At 48.4% G+C, this 27,640-nt stretch overlaps 1 protein-coding gene across 1 annotated transcript; it reads right to left on the minus strand.

Annotated features, from left to right (window-relative positions):
• Positions 1-18,330: 18,330 nt before the first annotated feature.
• LOC307047946 (required for drug-induced death protein 1) lies at positions 18,331-27,310 on the minus strand (the record flags this gene model as incomplete). Its single annotated transcript, XM_079696704.1, has 2 exons — positions 18,331-18,450; positions 27,014-27,310. The coding sequence occupies 2 exons, from the start codon at positions 27,308-27,310 to the stop codon at positions 18,331-18,333; spliced, it is 417 nt and encodes a 138-aa protein (XP_079552830.1).
• Between the last annotated feature and the right edge of the window lie 330 nt (positions 27,311-27,640).

Here is a 27,640-nt window from a genome sequence, read left to right on the forward strand (position 1 = left end):
TATATATAAGAGTGTATGTGCCTTAGGATTTTTATATTCTTTGGGGAAGTCCTTATAGATTTCAAGGGTCATAGAGGAAGCCCACAAGTCTAGAGCCTAGAACTTTTCTAGCCAATTATTAGGATATTAATGGGAAAAAAATTCCAAAAACTCACAAGGATTCAGAAAAGAAGCATCAGAATCTTCCCACGCTGGCTCTCTTTATCATAGCCTGGTTGGGTGGTATGTGGGGTTAACGGTGACAGAGTGGGTTACTTAGGAGAAGATACTACAATAAAGAAACATAGGCCTCATCTTAAAAAACTTCAGGAAAGTTTCACTACTTTATCTTGGCTTGACATGGTAAGGAATCCACTTCCATAATCTATTCATGGAACAAGTTATATCTGGTAGGTGCTAAGGATCTAATGATAAACAGGTAGAAACAATCCTGCCTTCAAGGTGGCCATGATGAGATGCATAATGTTTCCCAAGTTCATTTAGACCAAGCAGATCGCTTCCTTTTTTGCAATATCTTGAAGATCTGAGAAAGCAATGACTCAGAGTCTCTGGCAGTCATAACAACAGTCATTATAAAAACAGAGGTTTGGTTTATAGTAATAATAGACTAGAAAACTCAGACACATACAAGAATATTTTTGGCAGCATTATTGGTGGTAGCCAAAAACAACCCAAATGTCCATCAGCAGTGGAATGGATAAATAAGTTGTGTGAGTGTAGATCAATATCCAGAGTTGCTACAACACATTATTTTTATTTATTTATTTATTTATTTAAATTTATTTATTTATTTTGGCTGTGTTGGGTCTTCGTTGCTGCGTGTGGCCTTTCTCCAGTTGCGGCGATCAGGGGCTACTCTTTGTTGCGGTGCTAGGGCTTCTCACTGCCATGGCTTCTCTTGTTGCGGAGCACGAGCTCTAGGCACACAGGCCTCAGTAGTTGTGGCATGCAGGCTCAGTTGTGGCTCATGGGCTCTAGAGCGCAGGCTCAGTAGTCGTGGTGCACAGGCTTAGTTGCTCCGCGGCATGTGAGATCTTTCCAGACCAGGGATCAAACCCATGTCCCCTGCATTGGCAGGCAGATTCTCAACCACTGCACCACCAGGGAAGTCCCCAATACATTATTTTTAAATGTCTAGTTTTCAACACAAAAATTATGAGACTTGCCAAAAACTGGGAAGGTGTGATCTATACACAAGAAAAATAGTGAGCAACAGAAATTACCTTTGATTACCTTCTGATGTCAGACTTACCAGACAAATACTTCATAGCAGATATTACAAATGTGTTCAAAGAACTAAAAGAAAAGATGCTTAAAAAAATAAAGGAAGATATGATGACATTGTCTCATTAAATATAAAGTATCAATAATGAGACAGATTTTTTTGTTTTCTTTCAGTATAACTGACCTACAGCACTATGTTAATTCCTGTCACACAACATAGTGATTTGATATTTCAATAAGTCTAGTTACAATATGTCACCATACATAGATATTACATAGTTATTGACCATATTCCCCACATTGTGCATGTCATACCCATAACTCATTTATTTTATAACTGGAAGTTTACACCTCTTAATCTCCCTCACCTCTTTCTTTCCTCCTCCCTCTCCCCTTCTTCTCTGGTAACCATCTGTTTGTTCTCTGTACCTTTAATTCTGTTTCTGTTTTATTTGTTTATTCATTTTGTTTTGTTAGATACCACATATAAGTGAAATCATACAGTATTTGTCATTCTCTGTCTGACTTATCTCACTTAGCATAATACTCTCTAGGTCCATCCATGTTTCACAAATGGCAAGATTTCATTCCTTTTTATGGATGAGTAATATTCTCTTGTGTGTGTGTATATATATAGGTATACCACATCTTTATCCAAAAGATATTTTTAAATAAACCTGAAAAATACATCTTGCAAATAACAACCCACGAAAGCACAATAACAGCACAAAGGAGTTTGTTGGGAACAAAAGTGTATTGGAATAAGGGAACGATGCTGATGCTTACTCTGCTCCTAAAGAACAAAGGAAGAGAACCAGAATCAGTATTAGTATAGTTTGTGTAGCTCTATTAGTAATCAGGCAATATAGACTTAAAAATATGTTACTAGTGATAAAGAGGGGTATTTTATGATAAAAGAATCAAGTCTGAAAAAAATGTGAGTATTGAAATAATAGAAAATATGTTCTCCAACCACAGTGCAGTGAAATTGGAAAGTCAACACCAGAAAGAAATTTGGAAAATTCATGAATATGTGTAAACTAAACAAAATACTCCTAAATAACAAACGGTTCAAAGAAAAAATTACAAGGGAAATTAGAAAACACTTTGAGATAAGTGAAAATGAAATCACAACATACCAAAACTTATGGGATAAAACTATAGTAGTATTTAGAGGGAATTTATACATGTAAATGCCGATATTTTTTAAAAAGAAAGATCTCAAATTAATAATCTAAACCTCTACCTTAAGACTTCTGAAAAAGAAGAAAAAGTAAACCTAAAGTTAGCAAAAAGAAGGGAATAATAACTATTATAGCAGAAATAAATAAAATAGAGGATAGGAAAAATAAAGAAAAACAATGAAACCAAAAATTTAATTAAAAATAGGCAAGGGATTTGAATAGATATTACACCAAAGAAAATATACAAATGTCCAGTAAGCACAAGAGAAGATGTCATTAGTCACTACAGAAGTGCAAATCAGAACCACAGTGAGATATCACGTCACACCCACCAAGGTGGCTATAACCAAAAAGATAATAACAAGTGTTGTTGAAAATGTGGATAAATTGAAACACTCATACATTTTTGGTGGGAATGTAAAATGGTACAGTCACTATGGAAAACAGTTGGCGACTCCTCAAAATGTTATACATGGAGTTGCCGTGTGACCCAGCAATTCCACCCACAGGTATATAACCCAAGAAAATTGAAAACATATATCCACACAGAACACGTACACGAACATTCATAGCAGCATCGTTTGTAACCAAAGCACAGATGTTATGACTTTGTTAAATTAGCATGTGTTAAGTGGAGCACAGAGTGCTAGATGGTGAGCTGCAGTTCAACAATAGACCACAAAAGAAAGGGAAATAGAGAAGATTATCACTCACCAGTCCTAGAGGAAGTACATGCCATGCCGCAAGGGTCCACGTGGGGAGGTGAAGTCAGGGTACAGACAGAGAGAGAGAGACAAGACCAAGGGCACATGCCTCTCTTAGGGTCTGAAGGTAGAGTGCTTTGGGGTTCCCAGGCTAAGGTTAGATTGGTTAATTCAAATTTAAAAAGCAGGGTTTTGTTAAATCCCACAGTGGTCTTTTCTAAGGGGCACATAAGGCATACAGGCTTTGGGAGACAGTGGAGGCTTTTGGTCACAAAGGCTGTTGGGTAGTCACATCAGAAATGGGCTGCTATCCAGGGCATGTGCTTGCATATGAGAGGTGCGGGTGTCAGTTTAAGGTCCCTGGAGGCCACTTGGCCAAACAAAATGGATGCCAAGGCAGCAATCCCGTGGAGTAGCTTAGCTAAACTCGTGACAATGAAAGAACCCAAATGCCCATCAGCAGGTGAGTGGCTGAACAAAATGTGGTGTATTGATACAATGGACTATTATTCAGCCACTTAAAGGAATGGGGTACTGACACATGTGGGAATGTGGATGAACCTTGAAAACATATTGTTAAGGGGAAGAAGTCTGTCACAAAAGGTCACATCTTCTATGGTTTCATGTATATAGAACATCCAGAATAAAAAAATCCATAGAAAGATAAAGTTGATTAGTGTTTGTCTAGAGCTGGGAGGAAATGGGGAGTGATCACTAATGGGCACATGATTCCTTTTGAGGGTGATAAAAAGGTTCTAACTTTGATTCTGGAGATTTTGTACAACACTAGGAACATAGTAAAGTGATTGAATTATGCACTTTGAATGGATAAACTGTATGGTATGTGAATGACAATCAATCTGATTTGAAAAAACACTGACTTTATATACAGCAATAGCTTAGAAACAGGGCTCATGTTCTAGTTGGGAATGCAGACTCCTTTCATACAAAAATAAATAAAACTGCAGTTCAATACGCTGATATAAAATGAGTGACACTCTCAGAGATATGAGATTTTCAGGTAGGAGAGTTCCCCCAGGTAGAGGGACTGTTTTAGAAAAAGCTAGAACCTCAGCTGAGACTGGAAAGGTGAAGATTCATTCCTAGGAAAGTAGGGAGAAGCCAGGTGTGTGGCCTTGCAGGTGCATCATGTCATGGACCAGGCAAAAAGGATGCAAATATGAAGGACGTCTCAGAAAGTTTGGCCCCAGCTCAGGGTTTTTATAAGGAAGCAAATGGAAATTTTTAAAGTCCATTTGAGAGGTTAAAATGGTATATTTTTGTGCTAATTTGCATTTCTTCTATTATAGTGAGGGTGATCCATATGTTTATTAGTCATTTTATTCGAGAGAAGTTTGTATATTTGCGAGGTTTCTCTCCATTGAAATGTTTTCCTTTTTTCTTATTAATTTTGTAGAGTTCTTTATAAATTAATTAGTATATATTATAATTTATAATACATACATATAGGGCTTTTAAAAATATTTAAGTCACAATTCTATCTAAATTTTGGATGAGCCTATGGCATGGTATAGGGATTTTTTAATATATATATAAATAGCAAATTGTCCCAGAATCATTTATCAAGCAATCCATCCTTTCTACATGGATTGAAAATGCCTCTTTCATTACATAAGCAGTAGATCCAGGTACATGGGTCCCATTTTCCCTCTGGTTTCTCATGCTCCCTGGCACACCACAGTGTCATGCAATTTGGAAAGCACCTTGCAAAGATTTCTCTCAGAGAGAAAGCTGGAAATCTCCTAAATAAAAGATAATAGAAGATCATGGTGCATGCCACACAATCACTTCAGATGATGCTGTGGAAGACCTAGAATGATCTGGCAAATGCCCCCCATAGTATCTTCGGCTGGGGGAATTACCAATGTTTTTCACTTTCCTCTTTTCTTCCATTCAAATCTTCTGCCACTAAAATATTCAGAAGACAAACAATAAATGTTAATAAAACAAAAACGCTTTCAAGAATTTAAATTCTTGAAGGTTTAAAAGAACTCAAACACAGGCATGTCTGGGTCCTGCACACAGAGTTATACCAGGTTCAGCAGCTGCTGGAGTTGGTCCTAGCAAAGTCCACACGGTGGGCTCCCGCAGGGAGATCTTTCCCCCAGGGAGCAGGGAGTCCACAGAGCCTCCTATCAGTGAGAGCCAGCTGTTTTGGAAGCCACACAAAGGAGCTTCTGCCCCGAGCTTGGGGAAAACCAACATGGCGACCCACATACCCTCCAATGAGAAGACAGGTGCTGGGGGTGAGAGAGCGGTTTACGGTAAAGACCACTTGGATGCCCAGCATAAGGTATGTGGGAGGGTGGGGAACGATGGGCACCAGGGCAGAAAGAGTGGTTCAGTCTCCAGCCGGAAGGAACGCGTGACCAAGAAGGTAGTGTTTGGATTTATGGGAAATGAGCCGCCTCCTGCAGGGCTTTGCGCACCCGTGAGGCCTTTCTGTCAGTTTCCTTAATTAAATATTGGGGATAATGATATCTATGTCATTAAGTGACATGTGATATTAAGCGCCCAGCAGGGCCTGGACTCTACTGAGTGTGCCTTTCCTCCACGTGTGCACAAGGCATCCCTCCCCGCCACCCCCACCACAGCCTGGAATGTGCCTTTAGGCAGACCCCGTGCCAGCAGAGACCAGCAGACCAGCAGGCAGAGCCTGTTCAGTAAGTCCCTGCCTCTGCTGCGGAGGCCAAGGTCAGGGACTGGGCCAGTCATGTGACTGTCCAGGCTCCAAGGTAAAAACCAGCGCAGGAGATATGCTGTGGCTGCAGCAGAAAACCCTAGGGCTTCCTTTTGTATATTGTATGTCTGACCCAGCAAAGAGGCATTGTACAAATTCAACACATAAACAGCAGTTTTGGCCTTAAGCTCAAAAGCCTTTTGGCATTCTTCTGTTTCTCCTCCTAGCCGGCGCCTCCCCGGTGGCTGGGGCAAGAAGCCAAGAGAATTCTTTGATTCTCCTCTCTCTCTCCCTCAGCCCGGCACCCACCCCAGCAAGTCCTGCCACGTCTGTTTTCTAAACCAGGCTCTGGTGAGCACCCTCCTTCCTGCGGCCCAGACCCCAGGCTCTCTCTGGGGAGAAACCCAGCAGCCCCCTCAGAGCTCCCCGGGGCCAACCTGTCCCCACTGCTGCTCTGGGGGGTCTTTACACACCGTGGAGTGGACCCCGCTGCCTTCTCCCCAGCCCTGCTGAGGACCACCCCTTTCCCTTCCCTTCATCGCTGAGGCCCACGCGCTCTTTGGCTGCCTGCCTCTCCCCCCACCCAGAACCTCCCTCTCGCTCTGTCCCCTGCTGGGTGATCCCATCACACTGGTTCTTCCTTCTCAGACGCCGCTGAGCCCCTTCCCTCCTGCAGGCTGCCCTGTTTCTGACAGCCTGGTGAAGCTTTCTCCTTGCCAGGAACCCCCGCGCCATGGCCGTCCTCTCCTCCAGCAGCCCTCCCCGCTCACCCCCTGGAGGCTCAAGGCCCCTTACTTCCTCCAGAGCAGCTGTTTACTCACTTGTCTTTCTTTCCCTTTGGTCTGTCCCCCCAGTGATGCAACGGGCAGGCACGCAGCCTTGGTTACTTGTGTGCCGTCCCAGCCCAGTGCTGGGCACAGAGGAGGTGTTCAGGTAACGCTTGTTGGACAGCTGAGGGACGGAATGTGTGGCAGAAGGAAGAAACTGATAAATGAATGACAGCGGACAGCCAAGCACCCTTGTCTGACCTTCCAAGATGCAGTGCCATGGCGGGGTGGGGAGAGGTCCCAGGCAGGCACCCACACATCTGACCTCAGGCTGGCTTGGAGCCCCAGGACTTCCCATGGGAGCTTTGAGCGCTAAGCCTTGGAGAGAACTCAACATCCGGTGCGTCAGCACCCCAGCTCCGGCTGTCGGAGTGTCCTCTGTCCTGGTCCCCTCGTCAGCAAAGGCTCGTTGAACTCCTATTATGCGCCAGGCATCGTTCAAGACACCGAGGATGCAGCAGGGAAGCAGACAGCCCCTGCTGTCATGGAGCTTGCATTCAAGGTGGGGGGAGGGAGACCCCCAAAGAGCGAGCACCTGAGAGAGAAGCGAATGCAGAGTGGGACGGCAGGTAGCAGGGCACCGGGATGGAGAGTGACACCCGTGGATGGCGGCTGGGGAGGGCGAAGTGCAGGCAGGTTCCTGACCTTCTCTGCTTCAGTCTCTTCATCTGTGAAATGGGCTCATGACAGTCCCTCCTCACAGGGCACCGTTAGCCCGTAAATCAAGTCCCCCCCTTCGCCTGTTCAAAGCCAGCAGTAGTGCCCCCTGACACTAAGAGCCCTGCAGGATGTCCCCACCGCCAGCTCCACGCCCCCCAGCCTTCACCTCCCTGAGCTCATCCCCTCCTACTGCACCCCAACTCCCTCCGGGCACCCCACTGCTCCTCAGCCAGGCCAGGCAGCACATGGAACAAACTCCACTCCCTTCCAGACAATACGTAGGGCAGCCCCGAGACCAGACCCCTGAACCGAAGCTCAGGGTCTCACCCTCCCCATCATTCACACTCCATACACTCAGGGTGAGGGGCACCCAAGGGCGGCAGCAGGTTCGTGCTGAGTAACTTTCCCAGCGCTGTCAGCAACTACACAGGGAGAGCTTCATGATAGCCTACTTCCTTGTTCCCGAGCCAGGTCATCCAACAGAGGTGCCTATGGAACCCATGCATTCTCCACGGATTTTTGTTCTGTGTTTTACGTTGGCCATAAAACAATAAACAGGGACCAATTTTTGCCCCAGATACACCACCAAGCTTCCGATAGAGATTTGTTTTGTTTCTGTCCCTTGCTTCCCCCGCCACAACCACTTATCCAGCACCTACTATGTGCAAACACGAGCCTGGAGGCGGTAGCGGGGGGATCACATGTGTTAACAACTCATTCTAACAGAGAGCAGAATACAATGAGGCTAAGGCTCACTGCTGTGTCCAGAAGAACCGATTCTTTCCAGCCGCAGAGCTCAGGGAAGGCTGCATGGAGGAGAAGCCCTTGAGCTGAGCCTTGAGAGAGAAGCAGAACTCCCAGTGCAGGGCTGGGAGGTGGCTTATGGAAGGGGGCAAAGACCAGCGGGGGGCCTCTCCTGGCCAATCCTGGCAGTTCTCCCAACACAGGGAATCTTGGTCTGGAAGGAGAGCCGGGCAGAGGGTGTGGTGGAGCTGGGGAAAACAGCAGTGGTGCCAGAAAAACAACTTGGATACCTCTCGTTGGCAGGGGACTAAGGCTGCTGGGGAAGTGATTCCTATTGTTTCTGTTTCCTCCGTGGGGGGCTGCTTGAGAGGACGCAGCAGGTCTCTGATTGTCAGTGGCCTTGAGAGCTTCTCAAGAGGAAGGCAGAATAGGAAGAGGCCCCTTGAAGAAATAAAAGCTAAGCTAGGATCAAACGACAGCACCCGTGATCTTGTAAGAAGCAGGCTTCGAGAAAATTACTCAGATTCAGGATGCCGGAGCAAAGAGGCACTCGGGCGCCATCCACTCCAGCCTCATTATTTTACAGAAGAGGATGCCCAGGTCCAAGGAGGTGAAGTGACTGGTACAAGGCCACACAGCCGATCGCTTTCCTGACTCTGTACAGCACTCAGATTACTTCCTGGGGCCGAGAGCAGGTGGAAGGAAAGACAGAGGTCCCTTCTCCCTCCCTCCTGTGTTAGGAGAGGATGGTCCCCAATTCCCAGCCACGCAGGCCAACGCCTGCCCAAGCGCCCATGAAGACCTCGTGTCACAGGGAGGGCCTCACACGGGTCCCACATGGCCCACCCCCTCCCTGCCCACCAGCCTCCTTGGCTCTGAGGCCCGGGAGGTCTGCCAGCTCTGGCTCCAGCCCCACCAATCAGGAGAGCAAAGCAGGACGGGCCGCGCTCACAGCAGAAGGATGTCTTCAGCAGGGGCCTTTGTTTGCCAAGGTCAAGGTCGGTGACTAAGGCGGAGGCCGCTGCACTTTACCCACCCTCCCCCCATCCCACTCCAGCCACCCCTGCCTTTTGGGAAGCCTTCCCAAGACGGGGTGAGGGGTCCCTCCTATGGGCCCCTGGGACCCCACACACACACACTCATCACACGGGGTTGTCTGAAGCCATACGATCAACTACAAGTTCCCTCAGGGGCAAACCCTACTTTGTTTATTCTAGAAATAACAACACCACAATGACACATTTTGAACTCTTTCTATGGGTTTCACTGTGGTGAGAATTAACTCACTCTCTCCTGATAACTCTACAAAATGGGTAGAGTTATTGCCCTCATTTGTCAGGTGGGCAAACTGTGATTCAGAGGCTGAGTCTCTTGCCCAAGGTCACAGAGGCAGTGAGTAGAGTCGTGGAGTCAGATTTCAGAGCCAGCGTGGTGGACACAGCAACGTGCCACCCACATTTGTCTGCTGGGATCGTTGTGTGCAGAGAGCTTTCCAGGCTCTTGAAGAGTCCTTTCGAGACTGCCTCAGTCCCTGAGAGCAGCCTCAACTAAAGCCACGCGCCTTCCCAGGGCAGCCCATGTCCATGGACTGATCAATGTGGGGTATCAGGCCTGGCCTTTCCCGGACAAGCCAGGTCAACCCTGAAGGGCCGTTCTAGCATCAGAGCTCCTGTGAGTGGGAGAAGGGCTTTAGTGGGCCTGCACTGCAACTCAGCTTCTCCCTCTGCTGAGTCCTACCCCCTTCTCCTTGGGGGTTGATCCCAAGGCAACCCTATAATCACCCTGCACATGAATTTCCAACCTGCAATGGTCTGTTTGACACCAGGATACAGAGCGGTAGCCATCCATCCAGTTGCCCTCCAGGGAAGCAGCTCCACCACCCAGCGTGGTGCCGGCTGCCGACTAGAAATTGGCACTTGCCATCTACCTCTACCAGGATGAAGTCACTAGCCACCGCAGTCACTGACCTTCAGCACCCCCTGAAAGGAGCTCAGGGTGGAGATCAGGAATGAGTTTTTCCCTGTGCTCTGGGAAACACTGGCAGAATAAGTCTTCAGATAGTTAGATATTTTCAGGAGAAGATTTTATGAGCCCAAATTCTTGCATCTTCTCAAATCTAGAAAAGCACTAAAACCATTAGTGCTTTAGGAGACACCTGTTCCTTGTGACTAGCAGTAAACTTCAGGAGACTAGCAGCCAGCCTCTGCCAAAATGTGTGCTTGACTTCATGTATCTTCCTTCCCCCAGATCACATATATGCTGACACCCCCCCACACACACCTCTTCAGAGTAGTTCCTCAGAACTAACTAAGAGGCTGCCTCCCAGGCTATATTTCTCATTTTGCCCCAAATAAAGCTTAACTCACAACTCTCATGTTGTGCATTTTTTTTCAGTTGACACAGAACACAGCAAAAGTGCTCGAAATGTATTTGTAATAAAGAAGACATGGTGGGCTTCCCCGGTGGCGCAGTGGTTGAGAGTCCACCTGCCGACGCAGGGGACACGGGTCCGTGCCCTGGTCCAGGAAGATCTCACGTGCCGTGGAGCGGCTGGGCCCGTGAGCCATGGCCGCTGAGCCTGCGCGTCCGGAGCCTGTGCTCTGCAACGGGAGAGGCCACGACAGTGAGAGGCCCGCATACCACAAAAAAAGAAAAAAAAAAAGAAGAAGATGTGGTATACGCATACAATGGAATATTATTCAGCCCTGAGAAAGGAGGAAATCCTGCCATTTGTGACAACATCGATGGACCTGGAGGACATTATGCTGAGTGAAATAAGTCAGAAAAAGAAAGGCAGATACTGTATGATCTCACTTATATGTGGAATCTGAAGAAAGCCAACCTTGTAAAAACAGAGCAAAACGGTGGTTTCCAGGGCCTGGTGGGCAAGAGAATGGGAGAGATGTTTAAGGGCACAGACTTGCAACTAGTAGATAAATAAGTCCTGGAGATCTAACACACAGTCTAGTGAATATAGACAACAATATTGTACTGTAGTCATCAAACTTGCTAAAAGACTAGACCTTAAGTACTCCCACCACATGCGTGCACACACACACACACACACAGATAATTACGTGACATGATAGAGATGCTAGCCATGGCTACAATGGCAATCATATTCCAATATATAAATGTAACACATCAACATGTACACCATAAATTTACACAGTGTTATATATCAAATATATTTCAATTAAAATATTTTTTGAATAAATAAATGAACATAAATGAAGAGACTCCTTGGATGATTTAATAAAAGTGCGTATTTGCCTTCCTGGTCTTCACTGTTTATAACACCTTGCCAGCAGGTCCCCTGAATGTTTACGATGAGGGGTGGGGCGGAGATCCCTGCCCGCCACCCCTCCTGAGCATTCTCCTGCTTTCCCACTGACGCTCAGGCTGCCTGTTTGTCCTCTGAACACTCTGTGCCCCGGGGACTGAAAGGACTTCTGCACCTCCATGTTACAGATGAGGCCAGTCTGGGTCCCTGGAAACAAGGCCCCTGGCAAAGCAGACCAAGTTCAGGGTGAAAGTTCAGAGTCCTTCCAGTGGCTGGAAGAGACTAGAAGCTATAAATAAACCCTTTCCTGCTCTCGTCTGTCCTCTGCAGCCCTCTATCCTGTCCCTCCTGCTGTTCTTGCACACCACCCAACTCCAGCCCAGCGCCAATTGGGTTTGTTTTCCAGCAAAGGGAAAGGTGGGGCTCTTAGGTGATCAGGAGGACCCTGGAAGCCACTCACAGCAGATGAAGGATATGTTTAGGGGCAAGAGAGAAAGACACTAAAAGTGGATGGGGGAGCAGGCTGTCTCCCTGCCCCCAACCTCAGTTCTGCTGGGTTCCCTCCCTCGCACTCTACCCCCATCTCTCAGGACTTATTTTCCTTCCCTCCCACAGGTCAGGGCACATGCAGAGCTGAGCTGGGGCCACTGCAGAAGGCGGACATTTAATATCGTGCACGCTCGGTTCTGAATACACCCCATACGTCATCTTCCAAAGAAGCCTCTGAAGTAGATACTACTTACTCTACTTTTCAAAGGAAACTAAACCAATCCTGAAATTCAGAGGAGTTGGGGATCTTGCCCGGGGTCACAGGGCTGGAGGATTTGAAGCCAGGTTGTGGATGCCAGTGCTGTTCCTATCCTGCAGGGGGGCTTCCCGCTAGCTTTGGGGCTTTGGCACATGGGCCCGGGACCCTGGGATGAACAAGAGAGTGCCGGCTGCATGGAAGCACAGTTACCAGTCAGTGGGAATAGTAGGTGAGGCTGCAGAAATCACGCTAAGCAAGTTTGGCAAAATAAAGTAAATTCAACCAAACTGACTTGGGGTCACAGATCCCTTCCCCAGCCCAGCCCCACGTCCCCTTGCTCTGTGCCTTGACCATGGCAAAGCAGCAGCTAAGCAATCTCAGCATCTCAAAAATCCAGAGTATGATGGGCAGGTAAGCACCTCGAGTCTTTTTTTGGAGGGTTTCTAACTACTTGGATGATAATATTGGAACCAGGAAGGCTCACTGGATGTAATTCCATTTAAAGCATTGCTCTTCCTTATGGTCGCTGGTGGTAACAGGAGCCTGAGAGGAAAGGGAATGAGAGCTGAAATGGGCAGAAAAAGTGAAGCCGTGGGCCCTGGTTTCAGGCCTCGTGGCCATCGCATTGGAGCGGAATTCCCTACCTTCCCTCAGCTTCCGTTTCCTCATCTATAAAACCCAGATAATAATATCTATCTTGTTGACTTTGTTAACGAGAAGTAGATGAAACTGAGAATTAAATTGATGTCCTCAAGCCACCCAGCACAATGCCTACAAAAAGCAAAAGTTGTGAGGTATGATTTATTCGGGGATCTTACTGAGGACTATAGCCTGGGAAACAGCCTCTCAGCTAGCTCTGAGGAACTGCTCTGAAGAGGTATATGGTCAGGCCACCCAGGATGGCTGTTCTCTTGCTCTCTGTACATCCCCCCAACCGCTGAACCAGTGCCTGCTTCCCCTACAGCCTACTCACAGGACTGACCTTCCTACAAACTTGCCCCAAACAGCTTATCAAAGGGGAAGTAAAGGGCATGCTGCTCTGCTGGTTTCCCTGGTAACCATGGGGCCAATTCCCCATGGAATAATTCCCCCTGTAACTGGTAAACTCCCCCTGCCCCTGGGAGTGAAGGCTGCCGCCTTGTCCTGCCCACTCTCTGCTGCACACAGTGGGGTGTCACCCCAGGACCTTGCTCCAGACATTCCCCCAGCCACGAAACCATTGAGGTCTCTGTCACTGACTTCAGGCTCTGTCTTCGGTCTCAAGGCTGGGCAAGGCTTGTCGGCCTGCAGCTGAACAAGAGGTAAGATAGGAGCCAGAAAAAACTATGCTAGGCTTCCGTTATCGTGAGTGACGCTACACGTATCACTACTCCAAGTGCACTCATCTGAAATTCTTTCATCTAGAGATAACAAATAAGCCTTAGAAGGCCTCATTCTCATGTTGCTATTTATGTACATAATTAAAATTCCAAGTTAAAGAACAGACAAAAAATATATGCACTTTTTTTTTTTGGCTGGGGAAAACATGTAGTCAAGCATAAAAGGAGGACTGCTGATCACAAAGAACAGGCATCGCAAGTTAATGATTTTAGTGTTTTTCTATCTCTGAGAAGATGCAAGAAACTTGGGTCACTGACATTTTTCCTTAGGTATGCATCTGAACTAGCCAGTATATCCAAAGCACAGAATGCTTCTTGTCTCTGCATCCTGAGTTCCCCTCAGGGGCACTGTGGTTGGGTGTCTGCAAGGGCTGATGGCTTGACCCTTGTAGAACTGGAACGACAGGCAACCTTTTTTTCTTGACAGCCTTGAATCTAGTAGATGTTTGCTGCATCTTGGCTTCCTTCTGATCCTACGTGCAGCAGAACCATGACCGGGGGGGAGCAGGTGGAATGGGGGCCTATCACAGGAGTGGCTCACTGACTTATTGAAGTGAAAACACTGAAAGACAAATGCAAGTCTGATTTTGTACGGAAACATGAGGTGATGAAGAAGAGTGCATAAATCACTTAGATGCCATTTTCTCCGCAACTCCAAAGATCTCCAAATACACAAATCATCGTCTACAACATAAAGTGTCTCTGCTTCCTAGCTCTGTGCCTGCAGGCATTATAATACCTAACTCAGGATTCTTTCAATGATTAAAGAAGATAAACAAGGGTTTTTCCAATGGGTAAGTCCCCCCCTCAAAAAAAAAAAAAAAAGGAAAAGAAAGGTTATATCACCACTTTCTACTTCTGCAGCAATTATAAACATCTTCCATAGGAAGCAAAACAAGAACAAGTGATCTCCCTTCATTTTCAATGAAGAAAGCTAGTCTGTGTGGAAGTGGTTTACTCTGGAATTACAGGGCAAGCAAGGGGAAGTGTGACCTCTCAGCTCTGTGTCTGTCATTACTTTTGCTCTGATTCTTTCGTCTGCTTTGAACCAGATATGTTTGTTTAGAGCCTTGTCAACAGATTGTGCAAGAGGAATCACCTGAGAAAACACCTTTAAAAAAAGCAAAGCCAGTGCTTGAATGTGCTGAGTTCTGATCCTAATTTCTGTCTCTAGACGGAGCTGCAGGGTGCAAGGCACCAGGCACCCCTGGGGCATCAGGCAAGCCTCTGTTTTTCTCCTCCGTTCCTCTCCCTTCTCTGCCTCCGCTCCTGTGTGGTTTGTGTACCCCCACCGGGATCTAGCAGTGAGACTTCTAAAAAATCTGAAGAGAGCTTCTTTCCCTTTGGCTACGATAGAGTGGTTTGCCTCAAAAACAACTTTACCTCTAAAAAAAAACACGATTCCATGTATTATTAATTTTTCCCCATTTCTCCATGAATGGTCAAGGGAATTTGAGATTTTTTTAAACTCAGGAACCATCTGGGCATTTGGCAAAATCACGGAACTTCTCAAATGCAGCCTGTACAAGGATGCTGAGGGCATTCGCTTTTTTTATTTTTTGTTCTTCTTTAACTTTGGGTATGGTTTGTATTATAAAATAAGTTTACAGGAAAATCTATAAAGTTGTCACAACATTTTGGGCGTGATGGCATCACAAAGTTAAGTTCAGTTTGTCTCTGCTCCCACAGAGGGACAGGGGAACATCACAGGTGCAAAACCTGTCACAGCAGCCATCTGAATCTAAAATTGCATTGATGGCTTCTCAGCCCCACAAGCACTTTCTGCTGAGGGCACTGCCATGCCCAGGAGGACTATTGGTGGATGTGAGGGGGAGGTCTGAGTTCAAGTCCTGCTTCGGGGTACTTCTCAGTGACAGACAGCAGTTGGAGCTTCTCTGACAAAGCACAGGTGCTGAGCAGGGGGACAGTAGGGGTGATTCCAGGGCAGCTGAAGACATCAGGGACATAGCTTCTGCTTTGTCCTAAGCCTAAAGGTTGGTTGACACACGTGGCCCCAACCCTGCCTGGGTGGATAATCTGACAGCAATTCCAGAAGCTTCTGTAAGGCTGAGTGGGCATCCTATGTGTGCCCGGCTGGGGCTGGCACCTGCCTGACCTGAGGTCCCACCTTGGAGCCCACTGGCCAGTGTAACCTGCAGCAGCCCCTGGGTCCAGCATTTCCCAGCTCAGGCAGAGCAACAGCTGCTTCAGAGTCTTCTAGGCTGCTTGTGGAAAATGCAGCTTCCTGGCCACACACTAGACTCTCTAGATCCAAATCAGAGGTTCTGGAAATCTTCATTATTAACAAATGCATGAGCTGGGGCTCCTGCACACTGACACCTGTTCTCTGGAGAACAGTCCCCCTTTAACACCCAAGCAGAGTCCCCAGTGAGTCAGGGCCCCTGTCACTCCCCTTGGTCTTGGGGCAGCATTGGGCTCCTGCTGCAGGCCCCAGGGAGGTGCCCCCCCACTGCATGAAGGGGTGAAAAACTCTTCACATTAGACAAATTGGGGCTTTTATTTACAGGATACGGAAGAAAAGCATACAAAAGAAGCCTCTTGGTCAGTCGTGTAAAGGGAAGGTTCCAAAACTCAATTTTTAGTAGGGTGTGAATGCTGATATATATTTTTTAAAACTAAAGAGAAAGAAAAGGCAAAAAGGTAATCTGCAGCATGGGTGCCTTGTCTCGGGGGAAATGACAACTCAGCTGAGTGACAGTTTAGAGCAGTTCATCTTCTGTGCACACGAATCTGGCTCCCAGGACCATCCCTGTGATGTTTTGGCTTTTGAAATCTCTGGATTAATTCTTAACCAGAATTCTAAAACGTGAGGACCAAATGTGCTTGGCCTTATAATGTCTCTAATTTGGGGTTGAGGGGGGGCGATTCTCCCTTGGACAGGCTTCAGCCGCTCTCGTCCCTGCCAGGTCACACTTCTACGTCCCCTGGGAGACTGAACGGGCTTCTCTGGGGGCAGGCCAGCAGCACTGGGCCACCGGGCAGGCGTCCTCAAACCCACACAGGCTCCTTCTTCCCGTCTGCCTTTCCTGTGACCAGCAGGTCTCACAGGCCTCTTTCCCACCTGACGATGCTTTTTCTTCCACGGATGTCGCCTCTTTTCCCTGACTCCCAGTGTGGCCAGGCATGCTATAATTATCGTACATGTGTGAAAATGTGCCATCATCAGCTCTCATCATTTGAGCTCAAACAAGACTGTTTGTTTTCTCTTTTCCTCACCGATATTAATGATGCAGGAATTGGGTCCAAGTTCATCTTCAACACGAGCCTCCAGAACGTGAAGCACAATCTAGCTTCACGGCTACAACGCTCTCCTCCACTCATTCCTCTTCCTGTCCATCTGTCTGTCTTCCAACCTTCTCCACTTCCCGATGTCACCTGGTTGGGTCTGACGGGTGAAGCATGAGCACCGAGCCATTTCCCTGCCCTGGGGAACTTCACAGGGCAACAAGCAGCTGTTGCCACCAGTCCTGCAGCCTGGTCCATAATAACTATTCTGGACTTCAGAACCTTCTGGAAACCAGGTCAGAACAGGGGCCTATCGTGGAGGCTGGCGGCGGGCACCCCCCTGTCCGATGGTCCAGTGGCAGTCCACGGGTCACCCTCCAGGCCCAGGATCCTCGCCCACCCTAACTTTGAATCCAGCTGAGATGACATCAAACTGGGTAGCACAGAAGAGGAAAGGCTGCTTCAAAGGCAGCCAATGTGAGCTCACAGGCCTCAGAGGGTCTAGAGGCACCAGCATGGCGTCTCTGGTCACCCAGCCTCCCCTGGACCCCGCCCAGAGCCTAAGATTTTCCAGTGCTGATAACGCAGACCTGGCACCTGTGCTTCCGCTTCTCTCGTCCAGCATCCTTCTTCTGCTTCCTTCGTACCTGGCTCCTACTTTCTGGGTCCTTCTCTAAATCATACACTTTCATTTCCAGGTATAGCACCTCCCTCTCTCCCCAGAGAGAGCACCCTTCGTTGGCTTGATGTTGAGGAAGAGTGGGCTGATGGTACCCCAGGCAGCTGAGTCAGGAGACCCACGACCTCAGCCAGCTGTCTGCCTGCAGGAGAGTCTGGCCAGCTCCATATGGATGGGCTGGACTGGGCTGGACTGGGCCCGGCAGCCCTCAGGAGCGCTCTCTCCCTCAAACAACCTGCACTTGAACTTGCAGATGCTCCCACCCTCATCACCACCTCCACATTCATGTCAGAGAAGGTGAAAGTGACAAGTCTTCATCTACTTGAAACAGTCATGACACATCGTCAACACAGTTTTCAAAGCATCGTAGCCTTCAAAGAGGTTTTTCTTCCTTCCTTCTTCTCAAGCCTGTAATTAAAACTCCTGGTGGCAAAGGGGTACAGGAAGGAGATGGGGGGATGACTTCAGGAACAAACAGTTCCTTGGGTGTCCTCAGAACCGAAGCAGCTAAGGGCTGGAGTCCTGTCAGCCTGTGAGTTTCCCAGAATTGAGCAAATCAGCTCACTCCAGATCCAAATCCCCCATCCGTGTCCCTGATCACCACTCTGCTACCCACCCAGAGCGCGGACTTCCGTCAAGTGTTTGTCTCCACACCAGCCCCTGCCCCCTTCACGGGCAGCTCCGGTTTTAGCGAACTAATCCTAATCCCAAGCCTGACCTCAGCCTGATTCTCTGTGGGATTGTCCACCAGGGCCACCTGTGTCCCAGACATGTGGAAAGCTCAGCAGCTGGACGGGGATGACTCATCCAAAACACTCATCCAATTCAACCAAGACATTTTCTTTCTTCAGAGTATTTTGTGAGTTCAAGTCTGAGATGCTCCTGGATTCGCACTCTTCCCGGAACAGAGGCTTCCAGTCACTCCCGTGGCATCTGCCCAGGCAGCTCCCACTAGCGGACAAACGACACCACACTGGTGGCCACTCCGAACGGGGCGGAGTAGGCAGCAGCGAATCCCTGCAGGCCGACCACGATGTAGCGGCATCCTTTGGTGATAACCTTCCCAACGTTCTATTTTTAGGAACAGAAGAAAAAAGCAAAGGGTTAGGCAAGGCACCTTTGTAATTTTCCATGCACCATGGTGCCATACATAAAGAATCGTTTCACCTCATTTTCCCAGGGCAAATGAGCCAGCTAGCATCTTCTCAGCTCTCTGGGGTCCCACACGCAACCCCATCATACGAACACTCGGGGGCTCAGCACAGACATCAGCACCTTGAAAAGGGCTTTCCAACCCCGCATGTTTCCAGAACATTCAGAGATCTTCTTGGAAACAGCAGTGAAGCTGCTACTTTTAAAACCAAACCCGTTTTGTTGTATTTTTTAAACCAAAGCCCATTCTCTTCTGTTCCAGCTAAGTTACTGGCTCTGCTGAAGGCTGGGTCGAGAGTTTTCCATCATTCACCTGATCTGAAATCCCGCCCAGTCCCCGCTCTGCCTCCAGGGCACACCCCTTTCCGACCCACATTTGTGTGAAGAGTGCTTCCCTGGGCTTCCCTGGTGGCGCAGTGGTTGAGAGTCCGCCTGTCGATGCAGGGGACACGGGTTCATGCCCCGGTCTGGGAAGATCCCACATGCCGTGGAGTGGCTGGGCCCGTGAGCCATGGCCGCTGAGCCTGCGCATCCGGAGCCTGTGCTCCGCAATGGGAGAGGCCGCAACAGTGAGAGGCCCGCGTACCTCAAAAAAAAAAAAAAAATCTCCTACTGCTCTGTCATTGCTGCATCCACGGAAGTCTTGGGTTCCCGTTACAATTCTACACTCCCTGAGGGTAACGACTGGGCCTTTCTTTCTTGATACTGAGGTCAGTATCCACTCTCCCTCCTCCTTCTCTTCAAGGCCTGGTGCTAGACTGAGGGCATCCAAGGGATTCCAGTGGAATCGCAACAGAAACGTGAAGACCACCACCACCGACCAACACTGACTGTGCTGTTGCCCCTCCCCCTTTCTGTCTCCACCCCCAACTTCTGTCATCCTTCTCCGTGACGACAACATCCATGTAGGTGACCTGGACATCATCACACATCTTGTCTCTACACCCTTGATTTTTCCAACCCCAATAACCACTTAAAATCCCTGATCACAATCACAAACCTGCCTTTGACTTCCAACACTGCCTGGCCAGCCTAGTCTGTCAGTCCAGTAGGCTGACTGTCTCTCTCTCCCAGATATTATTTCTTACCTTTTCCTTTCTCCAAAAGCCTCTCTGCCCCCAATGCACACAGAGAAACACACACAGTGTCCATACCCTCATTAGAGGATCCCACTTCATCTCTCCCTGACTCAGAAGTCATTAGGGAACCCGTGCATCCTCTACCACTGTCTACACCTGACCCAGCTTCTCCTCCCACCTTGCCGGTGTCCCAGTAGAGAAAATGGCCCTCTTCCCCCAAGGCCATTCCCTTGACACTTGCTGTTGGTACCCTCTCTCACCTTGCCCTCAGCTTTCCCTTCTCCAACATCACCATCCTCTTCCTCCCCATTGGATCATTCCTATCAGCTTACAGATATGCTCAGCTGTCCCCTTGACTCCATACCCTTCTCTAGGTCCTGCCTGGGTCTCTGCTCTCCTTCACGGCAAACCAGTGGAAAGCACCATCTGCACGTACAGCTTCCACTTCCTCCCTTCTTATTCCCTCTTCCTCTACCCTGACCCATCCAAGACTGCTTGGTCATGGCCATCTGCCACCGCCATGCTGCCTGAGGCAATGAGCATTTTTCTGTCTTCCTCCTGACTCTCAACAGCTTTGGACAAACTTCATGAAACGCTCATTTGGCCTCTTTGACTCCATATTCTCTTGGTTTTTCCTTACCTCACATGAAGCCCCTCCTCAGCTTTCTTTTTTTAAAATAATTTTTAATTGAAATATAGTTGACTTACAATGGTTCAGGTGTACAGCAAAACGATTCAGTTATTCATCATATACATATATATATATACATACATGTATATACTCTTTTTCAGATTCTTTTCCATTATAGGTTATCACAGGATATTGAATATAGTTCCCTGTGCTCTGCAGTAGGCCCTTGTTGTTCATTTTATACACAGTGGTGTGTGTCTGTTAACCCCAAAGTCCTAATTCCTCCCTCCCCCCACACCCCTTCCCCCTTTGGTAAGTTTGTTTTCTATGCCTGTGAGTTTCCTTCTGTTTTGTAAGTAAGTTCATTTGTATCTTTTTTTAGATTCCATATTTAAGTGGCATTATGTAATATTTGTCTTTCTCTGACTTACTTCACTTAGTATGATAATCTCTAGGTCCATTCATGTTGCTGCAAATGGCATTATTTCATTCTTTTTTATGGCCCTCCTCACCTTTCTTTCCCTTCTACCAAACTTTAAAATGTTGGAGTTGTTCAGTACTGTTCTTTATTTTTTATTTAAAAAAATATTTTGGGCTATAATCTCTCCACAGGTGGTCTCATCCATTTCCAATGACTTTTAAGTATTTCCTGTATGTGATAAATCCCATATTTATATCTTCGGCTCAGACTCAAATATTCAGTTCTCTACTTGAGGGCTCTACTTTTTGAGGCCTCATGATCCCTCTGGCATACACTCTTCCTTGCTGCTATAAACAGACAGATCTAACTTGGACTGGCTACTAGTGCATTCCTAGAGGCCTTTGGCTATCAGGCTTCAACAAGAAGGATGCACCAAGGAGTTAAATTTATCCATGATTATACAGCTGGTAAGAGGCAGGGCTGAAGTTCAATCCCAAAGAAATTTCACCTTAGGGCCTGTGTTCTTACTCCCCACATACACTTCCCTTCTTTAAGGAAGTCAGTACATAACCTTGCAATTGATTGCTTGCAGCCTGGGCTTAAATTCCAGCCCAATCGCTTATTTAATTTTCTTTGGCCTCAGTTTCCTCACCTATAAAATGGGCACATTTAGTAACCACCTCATTGGGTGAAGAGGCTTGAAAAGGTTTACGCAAGGAAAGCCCTTAGGACAGTGCCTGGCACCAAATGCAGGCAGTAGGACTGCCCCCAAAGGTCAGCTATCTTTATTGGAAAATAACCTTTGCCTCTTTTTATTCTACAGTAATTTACATTTGTGGTGGTAATTTTGGAATCTAAGGTATTTTGTTATCTGTTCAGGAAAGTTTCTTAAGACTGTACTTTCCTATGATATCTGGCTTATGTCAGCTTTCAGAGACCTCAGGATAACAGGATGCTGTATGCCCAGCATCCAGAAAGGGCCTGGGTGTTTCCTTTGGTTGTTCTCAGGCCAAAGGAGGAGTTCTGGGAGAGGAAGGTAACTCTGATGGCCTCTTTAGACACTGATTCCCAGGACACTGCCTTGTCAACTTCCCAATGAGACATTAGGCAGGGAGGCAGTGATGCTGCTAAGAGAAACATCTCTACAAATGTGTAATAAGATTCCGTGGGAGAATTTTACGTACCTGTTAGAAATAACAACAACGACAAAAACTGTCCTCCTGGAGTAAGTATTAACAGTCCAGAGCATCCTTTATAAGCCAAGCCCCTAGAATCATGGATGGCCTGCATTAAACTTGACATTTTGGGTATTTGTACATCCATTTCCCTCAGCCTGCTATTTTAAAAAACTGCTTGTCACTTCATCTTTGCAAATGAGAAGAAAACGTTACTAAAATAGCTCATTAGCTAGAACACAGTCAAAACACAGATTTGAGAAATGTGATGCAAAGAAATGTAAAATAGCATCCACCATTTCAGTGTCATTGAAGGGAGCAGATTTTGAAATCTTTTGATCCGAATAGAGTTTCAACCCATATAATCTCTCAGAGGGGTGGAGGGGCCTGGGGGATCATGGGACAGTGTGGTAGGCTGAATAATGCCCTCCCCTCAAGATGCCCAGGTCCTAATCCCCAGAATCTGTGAATATGTTACCTCATATGGCAAAAGGGATTTTGTGGATGTGATTTAATGAAGGATCTTGAATTGGGGAGACTACCATGGATTATCCAGGGGGCCCCAATCATTATAAGGATTCTTATATCTTTATAAAGATCCAAATAAAGACAACCACCCTTACAAAAGGGAAGCAGGAAGAGTCAGAGAGAAGGCAATGCAGTGCCAGAAGCAGAGGGACAGAGAGAAAGAGATTTGCAGATGCTGTGCCACTGGCTCCTAAGATGGAGGAGGGGACCTCTGGAAGCTGAAAAGAGCAAAGAAAGGGTTTTCCTCTGGAGCCTCCAGAGGGAACCAGCCTATTGACTGTAGCTCAGGGAAGATGACTTCTAGCCTCCAGAACTGTAGGAGAATAAATTTGTGTTGCCTTAAATCACTATATTTGTGGTAATCTGTTATAGGCAAACTAATACAGGGAGTGAGGCTTTTCTGGGGGTTCCCGGGTAACCCCAAAGATGTTGGGGATTCCCTGTCCCCACCCCCAGTTTCTAAAAGGGAACCAGCTCTCAACAAAGATCCCTTTCCCCCAAGTATAAAAATCAAGTCTTCCCTTGTGAAATTTGGTCAGGACCCAGGCACAAAGCTGAGGTGGGCTGTCAGCTACAGAAGCTGATTTTTTTCTGAGTTAGAGCTCATTAAAAACGGATCAGAGAAGAAACAGTCATATGGGACCTCTCCTCCATCCCCTTAGATAACAGCCAACAACAATTACAGGACCCTCGCCATATGCCAGGTGCGTTTCAAGACCTGTACATGGACTAAACTCATTTACTCCTTACCACAGCCCTAGTATTAGCCCATGTGACAGATGAGGAAACTGAGGCAGGGAGGAGAGCAGAGCTCAAGGTCACACAAACAGTAGGAGGCTGAGCACAGCTGGCGCCTGGCAGTCTGGCTCCAGGGTCCCTGTCCTAACCCCCTGCTTAGACGTGGGACATTTTTCTTCCTCTTGAGCTCAAGGTTATTCCACACCCTGTGTTTCCCCTCTCCAAGCCCCTCCTAGCTGCCCGATTAACAAAATTTAATAACTTTCCTTATCTGCGCTTCTCCTTGTGGTTCTCAGAGGTGCCTGGGAAAGGCGACCTCCTATTTGAAGCTAAGTTTGTGGTTTGGTTCCCTCACTCCCCCTTCTCCTTCCACCCTAACTGCTTTTGAACAGGCAGGGGCCAGGGGAGACTCCTGACTCCCAGCTCTGCTGCTCTCTAGCTGTGTGGCCTTCAACAAAGAGCTTAACTTCCTGAAACTCCAGTTTCCTTCACTGCATAATGGGAGTCCATGGCTTTCTAAGGTCGTTGAGAAGATTCAGGGTTATTGTGCATCGTACGTGCAACAGAGCCCCCGGCAGCCTGTAAGAGCACAGCAAACCCACACCCTTTCCCCTTCCCTGCACCCAGAAAACAGCACTCTCCCAGCAACTCCTGCCCATCTGAACACTCACATCATTACTTAAAAATCAACTGGGGCCACTGACTGCCAAGAGTTCCAGGCACCCAGCCTTTCGAGCCCAGAGGTTCCTGCCAGAGACTGGACCCAGCACAGCATTGGGTCGACCCTGTTTGGGGCCAAGGGGCAGCACGGGAAGGGGAACCTATCCTAGGACAGTTCACAAAAGCCGAACACCTTTCTTTAAATAGAAGCAGGAAGGGACTTGGGCGGAGGATTTGAGCGGTTAACAGATAAAAAGGAACTTTATTCACCCTTCCTTGAAGGGTTGAGATATTTGCAGGTCATTCCTTATTCCAATGGCCCACGTGCAATCAAATTTCACCTGGTGACCAAAGCAGGGAAAAGTCACCTCCCCACATTTCTAGCGGAGACGTGGCTATTCTCATGGATTTTCAACAAAGAAGGGTGGACCATCTGCTTCCTCCATGTTGGGGCTTAGATGTCGACCTTCTTGGTTGCCATCAAGCAAATGGAAGTTCGGGGCTTCCCTGGTGGCGCAGTGGTTGGGAGTCCGCCTACCGATGCAGGGGACACGGGTTCGTGCCCCGGTCCGGGAAGATCCCACGTGCCGCGGAGCGGCTGGGCCCGTGAGCCATGGCCGCTGAGCCTGCGCGTCGGGAGCCTGTGCTCCGCAACGGGAGAGGCCACAACAGTGAGAGGCCCGCGTACCGCAAAAAAAAAACAAAAAACAAAATGGAAGTTGTAGGGCAGAAAGGGCACATCCAACTCCAACATGACAGCGTCCCCGCCTGGCCTCCGGGTCTATTGAACTAGCATGGAACACTCACTCCAGAGCTCTCACCTGCCTCATCTCTGCTAGCACTCTGCCCTCCGCCTTGGAGGCCACCCCTTCTTTACCTGGGGAAATTCTTTTTTTTTTTAGGTGAGGTGAAATTCACATAATGTAAAAATGAACCATTGCCAAGTGAATAACTCAATGGTATTGAGCACCTTCACAGTGTTATGCAAGCACCACTTCTATCTACTTCCAAACTATTTTCATCATCCCCAAAGGCAAACCCCCACACATTAAGCAGTCACTCTGCATTTCTCCTTCCCTTCAGACCCTGGCAACCCCCCATCTGCCTTCTGTCTCTCTGGATTTACCTATTCTGGATATTTTATATAAATGGAATCATACATACGATACATGACCTTGTGTGTCCGCCGTGTACCTCCTCCCTTTTTACGGCTGAATAGTATTCCATTGTGTGTATGAACCACATGTTGTTTATCCATTTATCAACTGATGGACATTTGGGTGGTTGCCACTCTTTGGCTATTGTGAATAAGGCTGTTGTGAACATGTACATATATATTTGTTTGAGTATCTGTTTTCAATTCTTTTGGGTATGTACCTAGGAGTGGAATTGCTGGATCATATGGTAGTTCTGTGTTTAATTTTTTGAGGAACTGCCAAATCGTTTTCCACAGCAGCTATCCCATTTTACACTTCCACCAGCAATGCACAAGAGTTCCGATTTTCCACATCCTCACCCACACTTGCTATTTTCTGTTTTCTTTATCCCTAATAATAGCTGTGCTAGGGGGTGTGAACTAGTACCTCATCATTAACCTGTGAAACCTTGACTCATCCTCCTGTGCCCAGTTTCCATGTCACCACTGATTTGAAAACTTCCCTGACTTTACAGCCTCATCCCTGAAGACTAACCGCCCAGGCTCTTCCCATGCAGCTCCATGGTGGTGTCCCTATGGCAGCGTCTCCCTGGGAGGCTGTGGCCTCCTCTAGGGCAGGACTGCATCTTATCCATTTTTGTATCTCTAGTGCTCAGCACAATGCCTGGCACATAGTGAGAACCTTCAAAGCATCTTCAGCTCAGCCAGGCTCTGGGCTGAGATTTCCACATTATCAGTTCACCAACTGAGAGGCAAATGATAGCTTTTTTTTTTTTGCAGTACGCGGGCCTCTCACTGTTGTGGCCTCTCCCGTTGCGGAGCACAGGCTCTGGACGCGCAGGCTCAGTGGCCATGGCTCACGGGCCTAGCTGCTCCGCGGCATGTGGGATCTTTCCGGACCGGGGCACGAACCCGTGTCCCCTGCATCAGCAGGCGGACTCTCAACCACTGCGCCACCAGGGAAGCCCGATGGCTTTTTTGTGTGTGATCAGCTGGGACCAGGAAGAAGGATAATTCATGCTAGCATGAATCTAAGCCTGAAAGTCCCAACTTTATAGTTTTTATTAATATACTATACCACTGCCTGCTTGTTTGCTGTTCCCAAAGCTGCTGACATACCTTTAAAGAAGATGATAAAGCTAAGTTTCTAGGTGTGGCGACATTGGTTTCAGGTATGATAAGAGGTCACCGGAGGACTGGATGATATATCAGATGGGGCCCCTGCCCTTTGGCCAGGATAGAATGAGTTTTGTGATTATCTTCTGGGTGGCCTTGTCCAGTCCCAGGGACCAGAGGCAGCAGTAGCTTCAAGCGTTTCCAGGCCAGAGCACCTGGGAACTGCTTTGGGGCTTTGGTCTCTGAGGAGGAAACTGCCGTTTTGTCCCATATTCATATTCTCTCTCTCTCTCTCTCTCTCCCACCCACCCCCATGCAAATGACAGTAGGTTTGCAGAGTACACAGATAGCTGTCTGGGAGAAAAGTAGATTCAACAAGTGAATACTTACGGATTGTTGCTCCCAGGCCCTGGAAATCACCTTGAGAATATTGGGAGAAATAACCCAAACAATTCTCAGCTAGTAGGATATCCTCGAGAAGACTTTGCGGGAAAACAGACAAACTGGGCGGTACCTCCCTGCTTTCCAACTGGGTCACCTTCTACAAGTCACCTAACCACGCTAAGCCCTCAGTATTCCCACTTTTAAAATAGGGACACTGATTCCCGTCCTACCAACTACACAAGGGAGTGGGAAGACACACCTAGGACAAGAACCACCTGGGTAAGCGACCCCTCGGGAAGGTTACCCACCCGCCAGCATCGGGATAGCCGTGGAGCGGTGCGCAGGGAAACCTCTGATGTAATTTCTATCACTCCCCGCAGCTCACTTTCCCCCTACTGCCCAGTTCACAGAGTGAGCAGTCTCGGGGCTCCAGGAGTGAATGCCGGGAAGGGGGTGCGCGTGGGAGGCCGAGGGGGTGCAGGGCAGCGCAGAGAGGCTGAGACCGTCAGACGGTGGGGAGCCGACTCCAGCTCTAGGGCGGGCGCCCCGCGCTCCCCGACCTCCAAGGGACAGTGGGGGCGGTGGGATGCCTACCTTGCCGTACTTCTTCAGCTTCTGCCGGTACCTCTTCTTGGGCTTCTCGCCCGGCGCCGGCTCCTCCAGCGGCTCGTAGCGCTCGGGGAGGACCGCAAGGTGCACTCTCCGCGCGCCCCGGGTCCCTGGGCGCTGCGCGCTCGCCTCGCTCTCCGCCGCCTCGGCCCCGCTCTCCAGGTGCTCCAGGATAGCAGCCGCCTCCTCGTCGCTCTCCGTCCGCCCTCGCCCCCGGGCGAGGGGCCTGCAGCGCGGGAGACTGCTCGCCGCCTTGCTTCGGAGCCTGGCTCCCACCGTCATGGTGCCGCGGGCCCTCCGGCTGAGGTCTGTGCACGAAGACACCAACCTTTGCGCCCAGCCTGCGCCTCCGCCCCCGCCGCCCGCCCTTGCCCAGCCCGGCCCAGCCCGGACGGGGCGGGGGGGCGGTTGTTGGGGGGCGGGGGCGGGGTGGGGGTAGGTGGATGGGAAACTTGGGATCGCAGCGCCCCCTGGCTCTAGGGCCCGGGATGGCGACGGCTCCACCCAGGCCTGGCTTTCTGGTGGTCGGGCCCAGCCGCCAGCATCCCATCCTCCGGCCAAAGGGGTGAGGGATGCTCCAAAGCTCAATGCACAATGAACATGCAAAGCACG

Source organism: Hyperoodon ampullatus, assembly GCF_949752795.1.
Source record: "Hyperoodon ampullatus genome assembly, chromosome: 2".
NCBI classification, from domain to species: domain Eukaryota; kingdom Metazoa; phylum Chordata; class Mammalia; order Artiodactyla; family Ziphiidae; genus Hyperoodon; species Hyperoodon ampullatus.